We start from the raw sequence: 21,152 nt of genomic DNA on the forward strand, positions 1-21,152 counted from the left end.
AAGCCCTGTGGTGTGCACTACTTGGAGCCCTTTGGGGCTATGTAGATCCACCTTAGTCATCTTCATCCTTCTCTACCAAGGCTGTTCTGAGCTGTATGACGGTGTCATGGGCCCTGTCTCTTTCCTTCTCTCCTGCAGAGGGACCATCTGGAATTTATACTCTGTCCCAAGGATAGTGGAACCAGTGTGGCTCACCATGATGTCAAGCACTTTGGAAAAAACCCAGGTCTGCCAGCGCTTCCTCAAAGAGTTTACTCTTCTAATAGAGCACATCAACAAAAACCAGTAAGTCCTGACCCGAGGTCACAGGGGCCCTGGGGAGCCCGTGCCTCCCTATCGTGGCTAATGTGGCTGTTTCTTCCATCTCTCCAAGGTTTTTCGCTGCTTTGCTGACTGCAGTGCTGACCTACCACCTGGCCTGGGTGCCGACCGTCATGCCCGTCGACCACCCCCCGGCGAGAGGCTTCTCCGAGAAGCGAGCTTCGCAGTCAGTGAGCATGCTGGCCAAGACACACCCATACAACCCTCTCTGGGCACAGCTGGGTCAGTGCCTTTCTGACTCTGGGGGCTGTGAGTGTTGGGGCACCGTGGGGAACGCTAGGAGTTAGCACTTAGGCTGCTGTGCAGCCCGTTAACTCGGGCTGTCAGATGCTGGCAGCAGCCTGTCCTGTGCTAACAGTCAGAGGCCTGGGGATGGGCAGAAGGCAGTGCAGCAAACCTTGGTTGAGAATTCATGCTCTGAGGAGGGGCTTGCATAGGAGGAGAGGAGGCAGAGCAGACACTAAGGAGCCTGAGTATACACTGCGCGGTTCATGGGGTCTGAGGTTTGGCTTTCTCTGCATCCTAGAAGTGAGTGGCCGCACAGATTTCCTCATAGCTCATGTGTGCTTCCAAGCAGGGCAGGAGGCTGCGGTTTGAGCCTGCCGCCCTTGCAGCCACTGTCAGTCCATATAGATGAGAGCTGTGGCAAAATAAGATGCATGTGTGTCCGTGTGTGTTTGTCTCAGACCTATGCCGCCACTGGGAGTTGAGTGACACAAGGCACACAGCCTTGGGGAGCTCACGGTTGCACAGACATGGTGGATCCTTGTTCCCTTGAGCTCAGGGCAGCCTGGCTGCTGCTGAACATGTGTGGAGGGTTCAGGAGAGAGGGGAATGATAGGGAGGGTGCAGGATAAGGCCCCCCAACCCAAAATGCACGCTCCAGGTCTTGGGTTTAGACCTGGGCCACATGTGGGCAGATTGTGCTCACACCAGCCCTTGCCTGCTTCCACCTGGCAGTATAGTGGTGGCAGGACTTTCTGCAGAGCTCTGAGGCACAGAGAAGGCCTGGGTATAGATCTGTGAAGCCCAGGGTGGGTGAGTGGGCAGCTTCTGTGTTGGACAGGATGTGTGGCCTTCTTTCCTTTTCATGAAGTGTAAGGAATCACGAGAAGCAGGAAGAGGTAAGCTGCTTGGAATATGCCACTGCTGCTGGTATAACAGTCCAGTTTCCAAAGTAATAGAACGGCCAGGCGTAGTGGCACACACCTGTAACCCTGGCACCTGGGAGGCCATAGCAGGAAGTCAGCCTGGGCTACAATGTGAGTTCAAGACCAGCCTTACCTATGTAGTGAAACCCTGTCTCAAAAACAAAACAAACAAACAAACAAAAACTCCAAATTGATAGAACAATTCCATCTTGATTTATATTTCGAAGACTTGTCTGGGAGGTGCTAGGGACAGCACCACAGGGCACATCTGGCCTCTGCTTCTCCACACCTGGGAGTAGGGAGGAAGCCAAAACAGCATCTTTGGGTGCACTCCAGAGCTGGTGGCACAGGGCCCTGTGACACTGCTCTGCCACCCAATGCACCCAGGCGAGGTTGGCCACGGAGCATAATGCGAGGAGGCAGGCAGACCCTGGAAACCTGAAGATCTTCCAAAGAGGGCCAGAACAGCTGAGTTCAATACACAGGAGTAAAAATAAACCTGAAATTTCATTTTTACCCAAGTTGCATTTTTTTCAGGATATGGTAAGACTGTAAATCAGTTAAAAGAATAAAACCTCACCATAATGGTATATATATGTATGTATGTGTGTGTGTGTGTGTGTGTGTGTGTGTGTGTGTATAGTTTCATTTATATATATATATAGTTTCATTTTGCCTTTTGAGGCAGGGTCTAGTAGTTCAGGCTGTGTCGCCCAGGCTGGCCTGGGAGGATGTTTCCTGTTCCTGCTCTCTGCCCTCGGAGGTGCTCGGCACACCCTGGGGAGCTCTGTCTGGAGGATGCGCTTCCGCACGGCTCTCTGGGGAGGGAGCTTTCTGAGGTTCTCATGACATTTTCTCAGCCGTCCTCTGGTGACATTATTTGGACTGCTCCAGATCCTTGGTGAGTGTCATCATGTTGTCATCTCTCATTTTTAGGGATCTTTTCAGATTCTTACTTCTTCTAGCATTCTGGTTGTTATTTACTGGTTTCTGACTGCAGCCTGGTTATGCAGAGACACTAGATTACTCTTTGAGACAGCTCAGGGCCTTATGGCAGTCAGTGGGAGTCACCTGACTGAGGCTGCCCACCATGGCGTCAGCGTGCACAGAATGTGGCCTGATAACTGCATCACTGCTCACATTATTGTGGCACTGGTGGGGACTCAGTGGTGCGTTCTCCTTGGTCTTCCTCCTGCACACTCCATGTGGGGTTTATGGTCCCGGGCCATTGGTAACCAGCCTAGCAGGTGGTGACCTAAGAGGACACTGTCCCATGCATTTCATGTGAAGTGAAATTTCGGATTCATTGTTCATGACTCAGTGATCTTTATTGTTGTTCATGAATGCCTCTGCTTGAGTTGTATGTGCACAGAGAAAATTCTGCACAGACCACCTTACTGAGTTGTGGGGGTTTTTTTGGTACCAGGGATCGAACTCATGAACTCATGCTTGCAAGGCAGGACCTTATGCTGCTGAGTTAAATCTCTGGGCCTTTACTGGGTACTTTAAACTGATACACCACACATCAGTTTTGAAAGGCTTGGACTTGCACCCCCAGACTCCTCATGCTGGGATTCTCCTAATGGCTTTTTCTGGCTTCTAGGATGCTGCATTCATCTGATGGCCTATACAGCACCCTCCCTGGCCAGGGCAAAGTGACAGCAGGGTTGCTTCTGAGTTTGGTGGCTGTGGAAGGGACTCTGGGTTAGGAATCCATGAGGTCAGTCTCGCTATTGGAAAGACTGACACATACTTGCTTACTAACCTGGGGGCATCTTGGTGTCTGCTTTTGCTCTCTAGGCGACCTCTATGGAGCTATAGGCTCTCCAGTGAGACTGACTCGCACTGTGGTGGTGGGAAAGCAGAAGGATTTGGTCCAGCGTATTCTTTATGTGCTGACCTACTTCCTCCGCTGCTCTGAGCTACAAGAGAACCAGCTGACCTGGACCGGGAAGCACAGAGAAGGAGACCAGGTCATCAACGGCAGCAAGCTCGTTACTGCCTTGGAGAAGGGTGAGGTGGAGGAGTCCGAGTACGTGGTAGTCTCAGTGAGAAATGACCCTGCTCTTGTACCCCCTGTCCTACCATCGATGATGGCAAAGAGAAGAGGTCCTGGTCCCCCCAGGTCAGCATCGACCCCAGATGGCATTGACATGAGATACCTGGCTCCTACACCTGACAGAGAAGGGAGCAGGAGGTCACAGCAGTGCACTGAGGCTTGCAGCACAGGATTCCCAGGGCCAGCACCAGACAGTGCCTGGACCCCACACGGCGCATTTCATGGGGGTAGAGACAGCGAAGAAGCAGTACCCCCAGCTGGCTTCTCAGGACCTCCGTGCTGTGAGGTTCCAGGGGCAGGAAAGAAAATTGACCCCCAGACTGTGCAGGAGGAGATGAAGGAAGAGATGCCTAAGAAACTACGGGAGCCGTCTGCAGCCCAGCCATGCCCTGATAGGCATTCCCGGGAGGAGCCTCCTGCAGAAAAGGTTACTTTCCACATTGGCGGCTCTGTCTCTCCAGAGTCTGACTTCGAGAGCCGCACCAAAAGCATGGATGAGAGGCTTCGGGGCTGCGCACAGCGTTTGGCAGCAGCTGGCACTTCGGAGGCCAGCGCAGCCACCAGTGAGGCCTGGGACGGGCGGGCCTCAGGGTGCATCTCCAGAGCTGACTTTCAGAGGGGCACCTGCTCTCCTTGCTCTGCTTGGGAGAACAGTGAGCCTAGCAGGGGCTGTGCTGAGGACAGAGGTGCCTCTGGGCAGCTCCTGCAAGCCAGTAGCCGTTTGGCACCTCCCTGCCTTGCTACGGGAGTGAGAGTGAAAAGGCTGGAGAAAACTCAGGCTCTGCACCAGAGAGGCGCCAGAGGGCCTGTGCAGTTACCTGCCCTGGATAGCTATGTTCCACAGGACACTGATATCCCCCACGGGGATGCCAACCGGGAGGCCAGCTTCAGGGTTGAAGGAGATCTTCCTAGAAACGAAAGCTCTGACAGTGCTCTTGGAGACAGTGGCGACGAGGCATCTGCATTTGCCATGCTGGGTCCAGGTCCTGGCAGCCACGGGACAGAAGGATCCTTGGAAGTGGAGCTGCCTCTGCCAAGGTAAAGCTGGCCAGCCAGCCAAGCACAGCTGGCCAGGGGTCCCACCAGTCTCGGAGGAGGTGTCCTCTCAACAGTGTGCCGGCTTCCAGCCTGTTCTTTGTCCAGGATGCTCATTGGCTTGGCCAGCTGCACTCTGTGTGGCACGGCTGACATCATGGGGAGCGGAGGGTTGTGGTGGGGGTGGTGACAGGGCCAGGGCACCAAGCTTCTGTCCTTGGTGGAAGCTTCCCAGGTGGTGGATGACACAGGCTCCCCACCTCTCCGTCAGCCAGATGGGTGCCGTTCTGGCTGGCAGGCTCTGGGCAGGGCTCCTGCTCGGGCTTCGTGCTCTTGGCTCCATAGTTGGAGAATCTGGTGGGCATGCAGTGTGAGGTGCAAGAACAAATGAATCAGCTCCAGAGAGGGCTTTCCCATTTTTTAAGAACTCAGGTTTCTTTCCCAGCCTCCTCATCTTCCCACCAGTGATCTTACTGGATCTTATTTGTATCTTTAGGATTTGTGTTCCATTTGTAATGTTATTGGGAAGGGTTTTTTTTAAGTGCACATTTTAATGGGCTGGATATTGCTTTAGGTCTGAGAGCATCAGCAACCCACACATCAGAAACTTCGGCCGCTCGCTTCTGGCGGGTTACTGCCCCGCATACATGCCCGACCTGGTGCTTCACGGAACCAGCAGCGACGAGAAGCTGAGGCAGTGCCTGCTGGCTGACCTCATCCACACAGTGCATGTGAGTGCCCCAGCTGGGAACCTTGGCTGCCACAGCAGCCTGTGAAAGCATTCAGACTAACGACGGGCATCTGGTGAAGGGGTTGTACCTACAGATGTGGGCAAGATCATTAGAACCAGTGGCTGTGAGGTGCCAGGGAGCAGCTATGGGCACAGCTGGGTAAGACAGAGTGTATGGAGGGACAGTGTGCACCGTGGAGGACTGGAACAGGCAGAGTTGTCTGCCTGCCTCTCTCCTGTCCTTTGAGCCCGACCAGAAGCCAGAGGGCAAGGTAGCAGCCCCTCGGTCCAGAGACATCAGCCTCATGGGTCTTGGAGCAGGACTGAGAAGGAGAGGAGCAGCCCAGGGGTAGGTGGGGGTAACCCAGCAAACAAGAAACAGCAGGGTGGCAATAGGCCCAGGCCATCGTGGGGAGGACAAAGAGATACACATGTGGCTTGGTGTTATTGGGTCCTTACAAGTCCCTGGAAGTCATGTGTTTGAACTGACTTGTCACTGAATTCACCTGGGTGGCTGTGTGAAGACTGACAGGTCTTGCTGGAAAGCCCCTGTGGCTCCCATGAAGCACTGTGCTGCTGTCTGCCGTGCAACAGGAACTGAGCAGTCACAGAAACTGTTAGCGCAGTGGGCCTGTGCTCCCCAGGCTGCTGCTGGGCAGAGACATCGGTTTGTGTTTTGTGAACAGGGAGTGTCCTCGTTGCAGTAGGGAAATTGGAGTTCGGCCTCCCTCCAGCAACAGCTCTGTTGTTTTTTGGCAAGGTGGGATAGAAGACTTTGCATGGTTTGTTGTTTTTTGCCCTTGAGCATGTTCTCTGTGCAGACTAAACACACGTCAGACAGAGGCCAAGCAGCTGAGCTATGGCGTGAAGTGGAAAGCTGGTGTCCTCATCCCCTGCCCCATGAGGAGGTAGAGAGGAGGCCAGCAGCTCATACTGGGGATGCCAGCAGTGCCAGGCCAGTAGAGCAGGTGACCCGACATCCCTGGCCTGCTACGTGGTTGGGTACTCTGTCTTCCTCAGGAGCATGTGACAGCCTGCTTTGGTGTCAGCGCCCTCCTCGTCCTTGGAGGTAGCCTCAGGGGTGTGCAGCACCAGGCAGCTTTGTGGACTGTACCTCCTCGTTCAGCAGTCACTGCAGTGGTGAATGGGGAACTGGCTTCTCTCCGCTCCCCTGTCTTTTCTCATTTTAGACAATGTTTTGCTTTGTAGTCCAGGCTGGCCTTGAACTTGCAGTAATTCTTCTGCCTCAGCCTCTTGAGTGCTGGGATGGCCACTCCTGGCTTATTTCCTTTTCTTTTAACACTTTGTGTCTGTATCGCAGCAGGTGAGACCTGTGGATGTTTCCCTGCACTGCTGTCTGTGTTGCTCACTGGGCCTCTCTTCCAGGAGCCGTGTCTGCTGTGCCTGTGAGTAGGTGTCGCTGTCCTAGTACCCACGGGGCTTCTGGCTGGGGATTTGCCCCGAGGCCCTGCGCCCGCTGACTGATCGTAAGGGAACTGTAACCTTGGGGCTGGTAGTCCGCCTCGGACTCACTGTGAGCACCCAGGATAATCTTGCATTTTCTGTGACTGGCAAGTCCCAGTATCTCAGTGTTAGATTTTCACTGTGACCTTCTGCCTCTTTAATTCTTAGACTGGAAAAAGCCATTCCTCCTGAAGCTTTTCCTTATTGTATTCTCCCCTTTTTAGAAATGTGTTTTGTCACTGTACTATTTCTCATTTCTTTAAACTATGCAGTCACCCTGAGAAATTGAAAGTTAGTAAGCATAATAGCCTATATGTCAAACTGTGGATACATCCAAAGTGCAGCCATGCCTGGGTGTAGCAGGAAATTGTGAAGGGCTCATAAAAATGAAGTTGAATACATTCAGCATATATCCAGTTAGCTTCTGTGGGTTTCTGATTTCACTTGGCACGTTCATTAGCACCTCAGTGAAGTTTGCTTTTGAAGTAGTACTCCATGGAGACTGCCTCTTAGACTGCACTCTGGTCTGGAGCAAGTTTTTTTTTTTTTTTTTTTTTTTCCAGAAAAAACTTTCTTTTTAGCTTTCATTTACAAATATTTGTTGGAAATAAATTAGGTTTTTTAAAAACAGTCTGTTGAACTTAACTGCTTCATAAAGTGTAGTGATTATTTTAATTTTTGAGACTGTCGCCAGAGAAGGACGCAGAGATCCAAGAACAAGTACATGGCCAGAGTTGGCACTGTGGAGTAGCTGGTGGCAAGGGAGAGGTGGTCTCAGTCGTGTCTGTCTTCTGGCTTTCAGCATCCATCTTTTGGGTGTGAATGGTGTTCAGTGTTTGTGCCAGACTCTATCAGGCTTTGGTATTCGTCATTTTCTTTGAGAGGGATTTTTAGTGACCATTTCAAAGCTATGGATCTGGGTTATTGGCTTGTTTTCCAGCCTTTCCTGACTTGGTTTGTGAGCTCTGGTGTCTGCAGCGTGCATGTCATAGCCCCAGGGACGGGTTAGAGTCCTTCTCTGAGTTGGGGCTTCATTTCCAGAGCCTCTAGTGCTGAGAGTGTCTCTTTGTACTTTTTTCATTTCTCTCCATTTTTTACTGCTTTTTACGTGTGAAGATTCAGTTCTTTAAATGTTTGAACATGTGTTCTTGTTTAGTGTGTATGCTCCCTTTCTGTTATCTGGACTGTTCCCTGCTTCCTAACATGTAGGCTATATAGCCGCCTTCAGTTAGTCCAGAGAATATTGTTTCCTATTTTTCTGCCCCATCTAAACATGCATTACCTCCTTTCGACTTGGGATGAGATCTACGGGGGCACTCACAGCCTGCACAGCCAGTGGCACCTGGCTGGTAATCCCACTGGCCTTCATCTCCAGGGCCCCCTCTGCAGGTCAGCATCACTGACCTGCGGAGCAGAGCAGGACAGTGAAACACCAGTGCTGAGGCAGGCTGGTGGTTGGATTCGAGTCCTGTTACTGCCACCAGGTCTCTGATACACTTTAATAAATTGACTAGCATCCCACCTCGAACATTGTCTTACTTTTCTCTCATTGCTGGAACAAAATAAAGAGAGGGAGATTTATTTAGCTCACAGTTTGCAGAGGTTTCAGTTCTGGCTCCAAGGTAGGGTGGCTCAGTAGAGGGGCATCCTAGAGGAGAAACAGTCCATGGTGGCAGAAGGCGGCAAAAGCAAGCAAGCAGAGGGAGACAAGACTCTTTCAGCCCCTTCTGTTGCATGCAGGGTACCTGTGCTAGGGCAGGTGAAACTCTTAATCCCAGCCAGAACTGTGCCAAACCAATCAGGGGACTGATATACCTATCACACACTCTTCATCCCAGCATCACACACCGTGGACCCAGCCCCCTCTGAAAAAGCCCCATGATTACACGACCCAAACCTAATGTTTGGAATGGGTGAGGAATGGGTGAAATACAGGCCACTGGTTAAGAGCTGACTTCTGAAGATGTGAGATGTCGTTCACTCCAGGGGTTTTGTGGCTTGGGGGCAAGTTCTTTAATTTCCTAATCTGTAAAATGAACAGTACAGATTTGGTTTGAGAGTTCTGTGAGCTAATTCACATCAAATGTTTAGCATAGTGCCTGGCACATTACTGAATGCCCAGTAAATGTGAGCTGTTGATACATGTGAAAGTGCTTACTTAGTAAATAATAAAGCAGTGCAGTGAGTTCTTAACATGGAAAGCAAAATGACGACCACTACGTGAGTAACAGTGAAGTTGCCATCAGGGTTTAGAGGGTCCTAACAGATGCCTTAACGCTGACCTGGCTGATGGTTGCCGTGTCCCACCTGGGAAACCCACGGGAGATGCCAGATAGACGTGGACTGGGACTTGCTTGCTGGCTCAGGGCTGAACCATCCGCTCTGCCTCTGCTGGAGGTGCTGGACTTGGGGGGCAGCTCAGCCCCTGTGGTGTAGGGTTGTTGGGGCCAAAATTAGTGCCACATTTAACATTTTCTTTTTTAAAAACTATGCTTCAGGGCTTCAGGCATTTTTACAGAATAGTCTATAAAATGAAGTAACAGTTGGATACAGCATTTAATTTTAAAAGTGACAACAGATTGGCTCCAGAAATACCATGCGGGAATCAGTAGTGAGATAAGGAGCTTAGCTAAAAGCCTGGCTGTCATGTATGTTCATGAATACCTAATTAATCCAGGCAGGGTAATCAACCAGCAAGACTACAAAAGTACAGCAAGTTCTGTCAGAGGGTAACACTGATAACACTGAGGTGGCAGCAGCCACAAGGCAGTGAGACAGTGAGAGGGTGGGACACATTAGTTGCCTGAACCTAATGGCTCCTGATGCCAGGGTCTGGGTACTCTTTCCTGGCTGTGTTCCTGGTGCAGCACCATCTTGGGTGGGGAGCTGCCCATGGAGGTTTCTGGAAGTACCTGATTTGACCTGCAGCTGGGTTTTGATAACCAGCTTTTTTAAAATGGTACAGCATGGAGCTGAAGTCATCATAGCTAACTAACCAGTATAATTGTTCAGTGGGAGCTTTTATATTGTGTATGCATATGCGTATTCACACATATATACGCCCTTGTGCAAGTCAGATGCCTCTTCTTCCCACCAGGGCTGCAGCTCTTGTGATATAGGAAATGGAGACTGCGTTTGCTTATATTCCCAGTGCCTCCCTAAAAGTACTGACCCGTGTGGTTAACTGTCCCCTACACTGGGTGTAGGTGTGCAAGTTAGTTACTGCAAGTGAAACTGTGATGGGCAGCATCCTGCTTGCCTCTAAAGAGAAACGGCAGATGGTCTTCCTTTGCTAAACAGGAAGAGAGTAATACATTTAGACGTGATGCATGTGGCTCTTTGTGTCCATTTTCTGTATCTAAAGGAGAATAAAAGCTTATTTTAGGTCTGTCATACTTTGTCTTTTACATTGTGTCAGGATTAGACAGATGCCTAATTTTGATGTTTTTTCCAGCGTTGATGTTTTCCAAGTTTTTTCACTACCTGCAATATACTTGGATATCTGTGCCATTTTTTGCAAAAAGCTGTCGGCTATCTCATTTTATTTTGAGATTGCATGCACCCTCATATAACTGTGTTCTCTTAACACTTTTGGCCCTCAAGCATCTGTCCATGGCTGTGAACTGTGAGCACAGTGGACAGCTCAGTCCTTCCAGAGCTGCACCTTCACCTTCAAGGAGCAAGGCTAAATTCAGGAGTCAGGCCAGGGAGCCTGCATGCACCCAGACTTCCAGGCCTCTGCCTCCTAGACATCTTGCCACCCCATTGCCTTGACCCTAGGCCTTCATGATGTCCTGGGGCCCCCCAGAGCCCAGCACCTAACCAGCAGTTTCTCCTAGTCCAAAATAATTGATTTCCCTCTGTAGACTTTAGTGACACGTTGAACCTGTCTCTGAGAGAAAAATTATTCTGATAGACAAATGCTGGCTTACGATATGATAGCACAGTTCCCCATGCTGCAGGTCAGTTTGATATCCCAGAGCTCTTGCATGGTGGCCTCTTAGGTGACTGGCTCACTCTCTTTACCACTGGTGGGCAAGGGGGAGAGTAACACATTGGGAATTTAATTATTTATTGGAAAATACTTACTGCATACCATTTCTGTCTGGTGGGAGGAGGCCAGTAGCTTGCTGTAGTGAATGGTCAAGGAAGGCACCATGGAAAGCATAGGTGGTCACCAGTGCGGCCCTGTTAGGGCACTTACTGCACACGGGAACCAGAGGCCCAACAAGAGGAACTGGGCCTGAGCAGTGAGGTAGGCTGGTGCAGCTCAGTGCTCTGGGACCTCATTTTGGGTACAGCCCTAGGAACTGGGTGCTGTGTTCTGAGATTCACTCCAGGGAAGACATGTCGTTACCCATGTGCCCAAGACCTGGGACTGGGAATTTAGCCATCGCCTAAGGCTGGCCCTTCAAAGAGCTATTTTTCCATGAAATGGGAATAGAAAACTCCAGATAATAGAAGAGAAACAATGCAAACAACATTTTTTTAAATAAGAAAGGAAAGAGGGGTTGAAGGGAGGGAAGGGGGTTGGGGAAAAAGAAAAATCAAGATATGTCGTATATAGGTACAAATTCCCTATGATGAATATTATTATTATGTGTAGCCTCCCCAGTATTGGGATTACAGATCTGCACTACCATGTCCACCCATCATTTTTTCTTTAAATATTGTTTTCCCTGTTCTCTCCATCTGAATGTGCCATAAGTTTTGGTAAAATTTATCTAAAGATGAAAATCTCTAGAACTAGGGAAGCAACAAAGGAACAGGTTGGAAATGTGGGAGGAGGAAAATAATGTCACCCAGGAGAAATCAAGTCCCAAAGCTGGTTGTAGGTTTCAGGCTGAGATTGGCTCTACTTGGATGATTTGAGACTCTCTGCTGGGGAAATAAACATAAAAACCAGGAGCAGAGAAACCCGTGGGAAGACTGGCAACAGGAAACATGGTCCCTTAGACACACAGCCGTGAGCCCCTGGTGTAGAGAAGAAACGAGAAGAGAGCTCCCGCGTGATTGGCCACATTGGGAGCCCTGCCGCGCAATGGGGCCCCAGGGACCAGAGTGGGGGATCAGCACTCCCGAACACACCGTACACTGTGTACAGTGTGTCGTGGGTGGGCCATGACGGGGAATCAGGTAATGGAACAGAGGCTATTTAGATTTATGTAAGAACAAAAAAGGATTTCTGATACTGAAAACTAGAGTCATTAAGACCAAAATGTCAGGGATTAAAGGCTGAGCAGTTAAATACTAAAGAAAACCAGAATCTATGAAATGGAAATTAGATATAAAACCACCTTTCCAAATGCAACTCTGAGGAAAAAGAATTTGGAAAATCACGTAAGAAATGTGGAGGCTGCAATGAAACAATTATACAGCACATTCAGATGGAGAGAACAGGGAAAATAATATTTAAAGAAAAAATGATGGCTGGGTATGGTGGTGCAGGCCTGTAATCCCAGTACTCAGGAGGCTGAGGCAAGAGGATCGTTGCAAGTTCGAGACCAGCCTCGGCTACAAAGTGAGCTCAAGGCCAGCCTGAGCTGCATAGCGAGACCCTGTCTCAAGAAGACAAACAACAACAAAGAATGATAGCAAATTTTCAGACCAAACCACATAGACTCCCATGTAGGGTAAATGTAAACAGATCCATACTTGGTGACTGGATACAGAGGACAGAAAACCACTAGAAGCAGAAGCTAAAAACAACACTGCTCAAGCACTTAGAGTTCTGACAGGATGGGGAGAGTCAAGAGGAAGCAGAGAACACTTCGAGAAATGCTAGGCATTTGCCTAGCATGCATGAGGTCCTGAGCTCAGTTCTCAGTACCCAGTTTCTCTGCATGGGGACTGCGTGCCAGGTGATGCTGCCTGCACCCCATGGTGCAGCAGGCAAGGGAGCAGGTTCTTCTAGACCTTGGGCTGGCCTGGCCACTGGCAGGAGGGCCTGTTTATCCCTCCTTCTGTTGTCAAATGGACAGGAGGATGACCTAGCAACTCCGTCTAAAAGTACAAAGAGCCAAGGGGCGATTCAGTGGGAGGGCGCTCACCTGGCTTGCACTGGCTCCTGGCTCGCACCGGGTCCTGGCTCCATCCTTACTGCTAGCATGGTGATGAGTCTTCTCTGGGTGGGAATGAGGGTTTTTTGTTGTTGTGGTGGTGGTGGTGGTGGTTGATTTGTGTATATTTTTAAAGACTGAGCAATCACACACATCTGGGGTCTTTTCATGTGACCTGTTGGCATCTAGAACCCAAGGCTGCCTCACTCGCCCCGGGTGCAGCTGGCTGCCAGAGGACAAGGCCAGCTTGTCCGTGTGGCAGGTCTGTGTTGCATAGCCATGTGGCAGAGCCATGTGGCTGTGTGGCTGTGCGGCCGTGCGGCAGAGCCCGTGCTGAGAAGGGAGCTGCGCTGCAGGAATTGGTGCTTTTTTTTTTTTTTTTTTTTTTTTTTTGTCTTTTTCATTTTTATCGGTACCGGGGATCGAACTCACGACCGCCTGCTTGCAAGGCAGGTGCTTATGCCGCTGAGCTAAACCCCCAGCCCCCTTTTGGTGCGTTTTCTCTGCATGGCTAACTGAAGACCTCTCTCGGGGCTCCAAAAGGCCACTGTTAGTAAGTCATGGTGCTCTAGCAAATAGTGGCGTTGTTGCAGGAAAGCGTTTTGTCAGGTTGCATCCTCTTATTCTGGTACAGTTTAATAAAATATGAAACTGACTGGAATAACAATTTGACATTGAATAAAGCCAAAGGATCTTGTGTTTTTCTTTTTAATTCAGAGTATCCCAAGGGAAAACAAAATGTTTATTGGAGTAAATACTTTCATTTACTTTCAGTCTCAGAGTAAAAAATAAATAAAAGAACCGTGAATGTAGCTCAGTGATAAAGCATTTGCCTAGCATGCATGAGGTACTGAGCTCAGTTCTCAGTACCCAGAACAAACTCTGTGTGTCTGGTATGCAAAAAAATGAAAAAGAATCATGCATCTGGTTCACTCTTGTTCTGTGTGCTGTGCTTTTCTGCATGCCTCACAGACAGCTTTTCCTAAGGAGTGGTGGAGTCATTGTGGTGGAGTCGTTGTGCAACAAATCAGACGTGGTGTCCTGGCTTGCAGACAGCTTTGAACTGTACTAGCCTAGACATTAACTTGTATGGAAAATGGTGACATATTGATGCTGGCCTCCCCAGGGGGGCTGAATTTGGAAAGACTCAAAAAGGTCTCCTGGGTTCCCAGAGCCTCAGCTTCAGCTCTGTGACCCTCAGGAGTTTGGGCTTAGCACAGAGGTAGCCCACAACCCTGGGAGGGAGCCCCGCTGTGGTGTCTGGAGAGCCTGCTGGTGGTATCTTCCTCTCTCCTCAGCCATTGTTGGATTTTCTTGACAACTCAAACGTCCTTCTTTCTTCTTACCTGCATTCGTTCTTTTGAGTGGGTACTGGTAGGTGTCATGAGGCAAAAGCCTCAGCCTGCTCCATGGCGATGCTGAGAGTCGCACTGGGTATTTCGTCCTCGGAGAACGTGCAATTCTTGGCGTGTTCTTAAAGGAGCCCTTCTGAGAATGTTTGGCTGGTTCTTTTTGATCCCTGGAGCATCCGATTTAAGAGCAAGCTGTTCCAGTGCCATCAGGGGACACAGGGCACCTCACTTCTGTCCCCTGCTTATCCTAACTCGTGTCCCTCTGGTGCGCATGCTTGCAGGGCTGCTCTGTGCCAGTGCCAAGGATGCTGAGGACTTCCGGTGCCAGGCTCAGCACAGCTTTCAGCCCCCTCGTGTCTCCGCCTCAGGCTCCACTCTGCGCTCAGTGACGCACAGATGGGTGGCTCCTGCCTGATTTCTGGGTTAGGTTTTTATTTCCCCAAGTTTTCTTGGCTAGTTACTTTATAAATGATTGAACTGACTTCCCCGCCCTTCTCATTACCTTATCTAGAACTGCAGCTTCCCTGCCAGGCTATGGGTGGGGAGCCCTCTGTCTGTCACCTACCTGGCCAGCCTGGCACCTTCTCCCCCACTTTGCTGCTTGCAGTAAAGCCCTTCATGTAGTGGTGGCCTGAGGCTCTCGCTGCCATTGCAGCAGAGAGGTAATGAAGAAGACCGAACTCAGGGGGACCTGGTCCCCAGTTACTGTCAATAAAGGGGGAACAGGAAAGAGAGAGAAGCAGGCAGGCTGGATGCTGCTCTGGCGGATGAGGGCACACATGAGGCTTCTTGTGCATGTCTGGTGGCCAGCAGTGAAGAGAAGATCCAAGGTATCAGTGTGCCTCGGCCTCTCCGCACACTGGATGTTGGACAGAAGCAAAACAGTCAAGGAGCTTGAGTTCAAAACAAAATAGTTTAAATCTCCAGATTGCCGATTTCTTTATTCATGCACATTGATAGCAATGGTAGCAATTGATGGTCATTGTTATCTTTTTGTGAATCTGTGACACCCTAGATAAGCCAAAAGCTGTGGAGACTTGGAAAAGGAAGTCCGGAGGCCCTGTGTGTGTGTGTGTGTGTGTGTGTGTGTGTGTGTGTGTGTGTGTGCATAGCTGTGTGTCCTGTGCGAGGATAAGCAGGTCATGTTCAGAAAACCTTGCACTCTTCTGTTAACCAATCTACATTGTGAACCATCTTGGGAAATGGAGCCTCATTAATTCAAAAATGTTTTTTGACATTCTTTCATTTTTATGTTTAAGAATATGTGAATGTATGCTTAAACAAATGTTGGAGCATTAGACAGATTTTGCCTGATTGCTATTCCTTTCGATGGGAAATTATGAACCCTAAACGTTTCCCCTTGAAAATAGCACAGGAATAAGTGTTGGTCCCAGTGCATCTTTGCTTCCAGTTTGCATCTTCCAACTGCTTGTGAGAGATACTGTCAGGAATCATAAATTGTTCATCCGCTTGCGTTCTTTGTTGTAATGGGCAGAAACCAGCTCTTCCTAATGTTAGCTGAAGGAACTTTCTTTATTGGAAGGGTATCAGGACTTCGTGAAATGAATGAGAGCAGAGCAGAGGACTTGGACTAGACAGCAAATGGGCATCTCTGGACCAGCCCAGGAAGCTGGACCCCCTGGCGCCTTCTCTAGCCGCTGGCCACACCAGAAGGAAATCAGTGCCCTGATTGGGCGGGGGGGGGGGGGGCGGAGTTCACACAGCACCCAGAGGCCACTCATGGCCGGCACAGGGTGCTGGAAGGAATCAAATGATGGAGGAGGCCAGCACTGGTTTTCCTTTGGACAGTAAGGCTTAGAACAGTAAGCAGAAGCACAATGCGAGGAGGCCTGTCCATGGGAGTGATCGCTGCTGCTTCTGTCTTATCCCTGCTTTCTTCTGTCGCAGGGGCCTAGCAGGGCATCCTGTGGTAACCCTGCCTTACGAGTGTCTGGGGCGCGGTTACAGTAAGGTCTCTTGGAGGCCTTCTGACTAGAGCCCTTTGTGTTTGTTCCCTCCATTCACCCAAAAGCAGGTTTATTATTGGGAGCTTTACATTTTAATGTTTATTCGTGGTCATTTGACTTTTGTTTCATCTGGAAACATTCAGCCCTCAGTCTGATTTCATTTGGTTTTCAGGGATGTTCGATTCTGAGGCACACTTAGTTAATAAACTTTGCTTACCAAGTAAAGCTGTACATCTAAGAGAATATTAAATTACGCTGGCTAACCTTGCTGTTGGGAAAAAGGTAATGCAACCCTGTACCTTATTCTGATCTTTCCCATTGAAAGGAGAATACAGCCATTCAAGAAGAAGGAAATTTTGATATCCTGCAATCGAGGGAGGGAATCTACCTTGTGCCTGTCTTGGTCACTTGACAACAGCTACAAGTGTTCCTCCTGGCTGTAGCAGTCACACTGTTGCTTCAGTCCTTGCAGAGCCCTCAATTTCTGTAGCCACCGCAAGCTCTGCAACCTTTAATTGCACACTTTCTGGGCATGTCCAGGTCATCTGGCAGCCTGTAGAGAGTTCACCACCTGTGTTCTTTCAGCATCCGGTGCTTGATGAGCCAATAGCTGAAGCTGTCTGTATTGTGGCAGACACGGACAAGTGGAGCGTCCAGGTGGCCACAAGTCAGCGGAAAGTGACGGATGGTGTGAGGCTGGGCCAGGATGTCCTGGTCTCCAGCCAGGTGTCCAGTCTACTTCAGTCCATTTTACAGCTGTATAAGCTTCACCTGCCTGCTGATTTTGTAAGTATTTGTTCCCAAATAAAGAAATATCAAATACTTTTAACAACAGGTTGATAAAAATACATGAATTCAGGGGTGTTTTCTAATAGGACTGAAGTTAGTATGGAGAATGGAAACACACAACATAGGATCAGCAAGCAGGAAATTCATTCATAGTAGCCATCTCTGAGACAAGTAGTGTAGCGCACACTGGAGTCTGCCCAGGGCGCCTGATAAAGCAAAAGAGGTACGGGGAGGGTTTAAGCCTGAATGCAAACTTAAAACCATCCCATAGAGGATGCATCAGAACAGTATTAAGCAGGCCGGTTTCCAAAGTTTCCTTTTCACCCCTGTCCTTACAGAAAGCAGTTTGGGGGAGCACTTCTGGTTTTGAAGTGCTCCGTACAGGTGAGACTATCAGTTCCTTTTCAAATGGGATTTTTAAGCTCACTTCCTTAACTTGCAGTCAGCAGGCAGGGCCTAGGAATTCCCAGCAGATTAGCAGCTTTTCCCTGGCATGATAATTGGTATGGACATGGATTCCTGTGTGTGCACGTGTGTGTGCATGTGTGTGCATGCTGACACACATGACATACAGAGAGACTCAGGGAGATCTGCTCTGGAAGAAAGGGAGTACAGTCCCAGAGCAGGGAGGAATCTGCAGAGCACAGGGCTGGGGACCTGGAGTGGGTGGGGCTGCCCACCTGTTCTCTGCCCAGGGATGAGGCTCTTTAGACCTGACTGTAACCTCTGATCCCCTGCACTCGGGAGTGACTTGGAGCTGCTTTGCTGCGAAGCAGGAAGTGAAGATGAGTGAAGTACATTCACTAGCAACTGAGTAGTTGGTTTCCCAGTGTCTTATATCCAGACCTGCCATGGGAACCACCTTCCTGGGACACGGTGGCTCTCTGCACAGCGGTGGCAAAAAGGCCCTGCACGTGATGAGGTTCAGGTTGCTTTGCTGGTAGTGTGTGACAGTGGTGAATCCTGAGTATCTGAAGCTGAGCCTCAGCTTTCTTGTTTGTAAAATGAAGATAATACAGTGTAAGGTGAGAACTCCCCAAAAATTAAGGGTAATTTTCAATGATCAAAGTGCTATGTGGGATATTTTTTATTTTTTTGAGACAAGGTCTCACTGTGTAGCCCGGGCTGGCCTCAAACTCACAGGACCCTCCTGCCTCAGCCCCCAGTGTTGGGATTACAGGTGACACGGGATACTTGAAAAGCCAGTGGCTGATACGCGTGCTTTCCAGGCACATTCAAGGGCTGTCCTTGAGAACTTGTCTAACCTCTGCAGATATGGAGATAGAACAGAATCTGTGTGACCTGCCTTTCACACAGAGCGTTTTGGTGGAGGGTGATAGACATTGTAAGCCCTTAGCAAACAGCAATGCAGGTAACTTCACCAGGCAAACAGTGACACTGGCTTTAACGTCTTTATTTGTGCTTCCCACTGAGTTGCCCTGCAGCAAGTCTGCTCCAGGTGGCTGTGGGAGGCACTTGTGGGGAGTGCACCTTATTTTCTGTTTCAGATTGGTTGCAGATTCTCTGCTAGAAGCAGGCTGGGTTTTGCGGACTTAGAGGCTGGAATCTCCTTTTCTGTAAAGGAAGGAGATGGGTTAGGCTTCCTTGTTTTGATCCCTAGAAGTATTTACCACACTTTTATATTTCATTCTGTAATGCATAGCTCTTTCTACATTTGACTCTTACTTCTTGTAATCAAAGGCATCAACTATTGGAGCTATTTATTTTCACTTAGTTTGAGTGAAGTGTGTGCAGCTACTTAATGGTATGAATGATTTATTTAACATGAGAGAACCAAGGCCAGGAAAAGTCATGGGCATTTTAAAACCTCCTTGAGAGTCACTTGATGAAGCTCATGTGAGCAGCACCTTGAGTACAGAAGGCAAAAATAGCTACTAAAGATCTAGAAGTTAAAACTGAACAGATCCATCTAAGGAATAAGGTCCAGAAAGAGGAGTGGGGGAAAACTCAGCAGAGTTCAGTTTGGTGATCGAGAGCCTCTGGTTTTCTGCGTGCTTTGATGTCCCACTGGGTACCCATTCCTAGGCCAGAGTTTTCTTTATTTCCACATTTTGAGCAGACTAAAAACACTAAAAAACATTTTTAAGATGCAAAAATCCAATATAATATGAATGTTCTTTTTAATATTTCATAACACACTTATTAAAAACTGCACTTTGCTCTATAAGGACCTGAAACTTAGTGGGCCAGCTCCTCGCAGTTCTGTTTACTTGGGAAGGCCCCCCATGCCTTGTCCACACTCACTCATGAGGCAGTGGTGTTTCAGCCACTTACATGATGCAGGGATGATTTTGAGCCAGTGAGCAAGATTTGTTTAGCCATAGAAATGACATCAATAAAGACGTATTGACAGGGAAAATATTACTAGGAAAGTTTTAAAAGCAGGGAGGTTTCCTCTTTAAAAACGATTTCAGCTGTGTAGAAACACCTTTTCAAACCATTTGGAAGGAGCTCGGTCACAGCTCTGCACTAGCAATGTGGTGGGCACCTGAGTCCCGGCACTCACAGTGGCTGTGCTGGCTTTGCAGTGCATCATGCATCTGGAGGACAGACTGCAGGAGCTGTACCTGAAGAGCAAGATGCTGTCCGAGTACCTCCGGGGACACACCCGCGTGCATGTGAAGGAGCTGGGGCTTGTGCTGGGGTGAGTGCTGCGCCGCTTGCCAGCTCTGGTTCCACACCCTCAGCCTGCTCACAGCCCTGCATACCTCATGGCTAAGGGCACCAGCCAGCCTGTGCCTTATGTCTCGCACCTGGATGTGGGGCAGAGCTGCAGGCCGGCACTTCTCTGGGGCATGTCACCCTTGAGAAGGAACCCTGACCCCGTCCTCTGTCCATCCATTCCTAGCCACTGAGGCGATGCCAGAGTCACAAGTTCCTGTTTACTCCACTTCCCATAGGAGGAGTCACAGCTCCTGTCCCGCTGTCCTGCTCCCTGCAACTGGGCACTGTGCAGTCCCTAAGACAAGGCTCCTGCTCCCCCAAGTCTGCCTTGAGAAGGGTGCTGCCTTGAGCTGTGCAGGGGAAAGCCCGTGTTGTATGGCCGAGTCACTGATGCAACGGAGAAGCAGGAGAGACGTGGTCTCTGGGACCTCCGGCTGACACCTGCAGTCGAGCCCCTAGCTCAGGCTGTGAAGGGAGGGCTGCTCATCTGCAGGGGCTGCCTTCTGCTCCCTGCCAAGCCTGCGCTGGTGTTCGTGTGCCGGCCCTTTGTATCCCAGGCATGGCATCTTTCCCACCCAGGATACTGCTGACTTGTTTGGCTCTTAGTATTTCCTAGCATACGTATTTTTCTTGTGTACTTCATTTTAGAAAATATTTTTCCTTTTTTGATGCCTTAGTTATTTTCCCCTTTTGGTTTTTGTCTTTCTTTACCTGCCCCATAACCCTACCCCTAGAGGCTTCTCATTGCTGGCTGTGGTCCCCGCAGCCCAGGTCCAGCGAGAGGGAGGGAAGGAGGAAGGGACCAGCCCAGCCTCTCATGTGCTGATGGCTTGGAGTGCAGTGCTGGGGCTTGTCGCATCTGCTGAGCTGGACCTGCTGGGGCACCACTGGAGAGGAGCAGAAAGCTCCCCAGGCAACGCCAGCTCCCACTCTACGTGTGAATTTTTGGGACTCAAAGTGCACAGACTGAACCACAGTGGTGCAGGTGTCCTCCAGCATCCAGCAGCAGCAGACAGACCTGTGCCCTGTGCTCCCCTGAGTTGCCCTGCATAGGGATCTCCGTGCTGCTGTTCTGCTCTCGGAGGCCATGGCTCTGCCACATGAGGAGCATGAATGTTTGAGCCCCGGCTTGCTGCCACCAGCATCCCCTGGAGTGGGTGAAGAGTCAGCCCAGCCCCAGGACTGCTGGCAAAAAGGGTGAGGAGAGGGGTGCCCAGACAACTCGGCCGGAAGTTGATCCGAACATGGGCAGCATGCCCCCAGCCTTGGTGCTGACTGTAGATACTTTACTGTCTTCTCATGGGCTGTTTTCCTTTAGAAGTGGGATCGAACCCAGGACCTTTGCACTGAACTATCCCCTAAAACTTTTATGTGGGGAGCAGGACTTGCTAAATTGCCCAGGCTGGGCTTGAACTTGTAATCTTTTTGACCCAGCCTCCCAGTGTTTCATGAGTATAAAACAATCATGTAGCAAGCTTGGTACTTAGATATAATACTGTTCTGTCATGTTACTTAATGACAGTATTACTCCTGCTGTTTA

The 21,152-nt window shown here is 49.6% G+C and overlaps 2 protein-coding genes across 8 annotated transcripts in view; one reads left to right on the forward strand and one right to left on the reverse strand.

The window, feature by feature from the left end:
* Nucleotides 1–21,152, forward strand: part of Fnip2 (folliculin interacting protein 2) — a 98,973-nt gene that overhangs the window by 74,638 nt on the left and 3,183 nt on the right. For 4 of the 7 annotated variants that reach the window (XR_010051507.1, XR_010051508.1, XR_010051509.1 and 1 more), the window contains 7 exons: nt 139–285; nt 374–543; nt 3,273–4,569; nt 5,141–5,297; nt 16,724–16,924; nt 19,477–19,592; nt 19,849–20,809. Coding sequence is in view for 3 of the 7 variants with exons in the window: in XM_063260905.1 (XP_063116975.1) it covers nt 139–285; nt 374–543; nt 3,273–4,569; nt 5,141–5,297; nt 16,724–16,924; nt 19,477–19,592 (2,088 nt within the window). In the remaining 4 variants the exon portion in view is untranslated. The remainder of the gene's footprint in view (nt 1–138; nt 286–373; nt 544–3,272; nt 4,570–5,140; nt 5,298–16,723; nt 16,925–19,476; nt 19,593–19,848; nt 20,810–21,152) is intronic. The other 3 variants (XM_063260905.1, XM_023560398.2, XM_063260904.1) reach the window with 1 other exon arrangement.
* Spmip2 (sperm microtubule inner protein 2) overlaps nt 18,327–21,152 on the reverse strand; it is a 68,939-nt gene continuing 66,113 nt past the window's right edge. The window contains exon 5 of the mRNA XM_063260906.1: nt 18,327–18,502. Coding sequence (XP_063116976.1) covers nt 18,455–18,502 — 48 coding nt within the window. The 3' untranslated portion in view covers nt 18,327–18,454. The remainder of the gene's footprint in view (nt 18,503–21,152) is intronic.

Source organism: Cavia porcellus, unplaced genomic scaffold (assembly GCF_034190915.1).
Source record: "Cavia porcellus strain 051 isolate PalLab524CR breed Dunkin Hartley unplaced genomic scaffold, mCavPor4.1 scaffold_14, whole genome shotgun sequence".
Taxonomy (NCBI): Eukaryota; Metazoa; Chordata; class Mammalia; order Rodentia; family Caviidae; genus Cavia; species Cavia porcellus.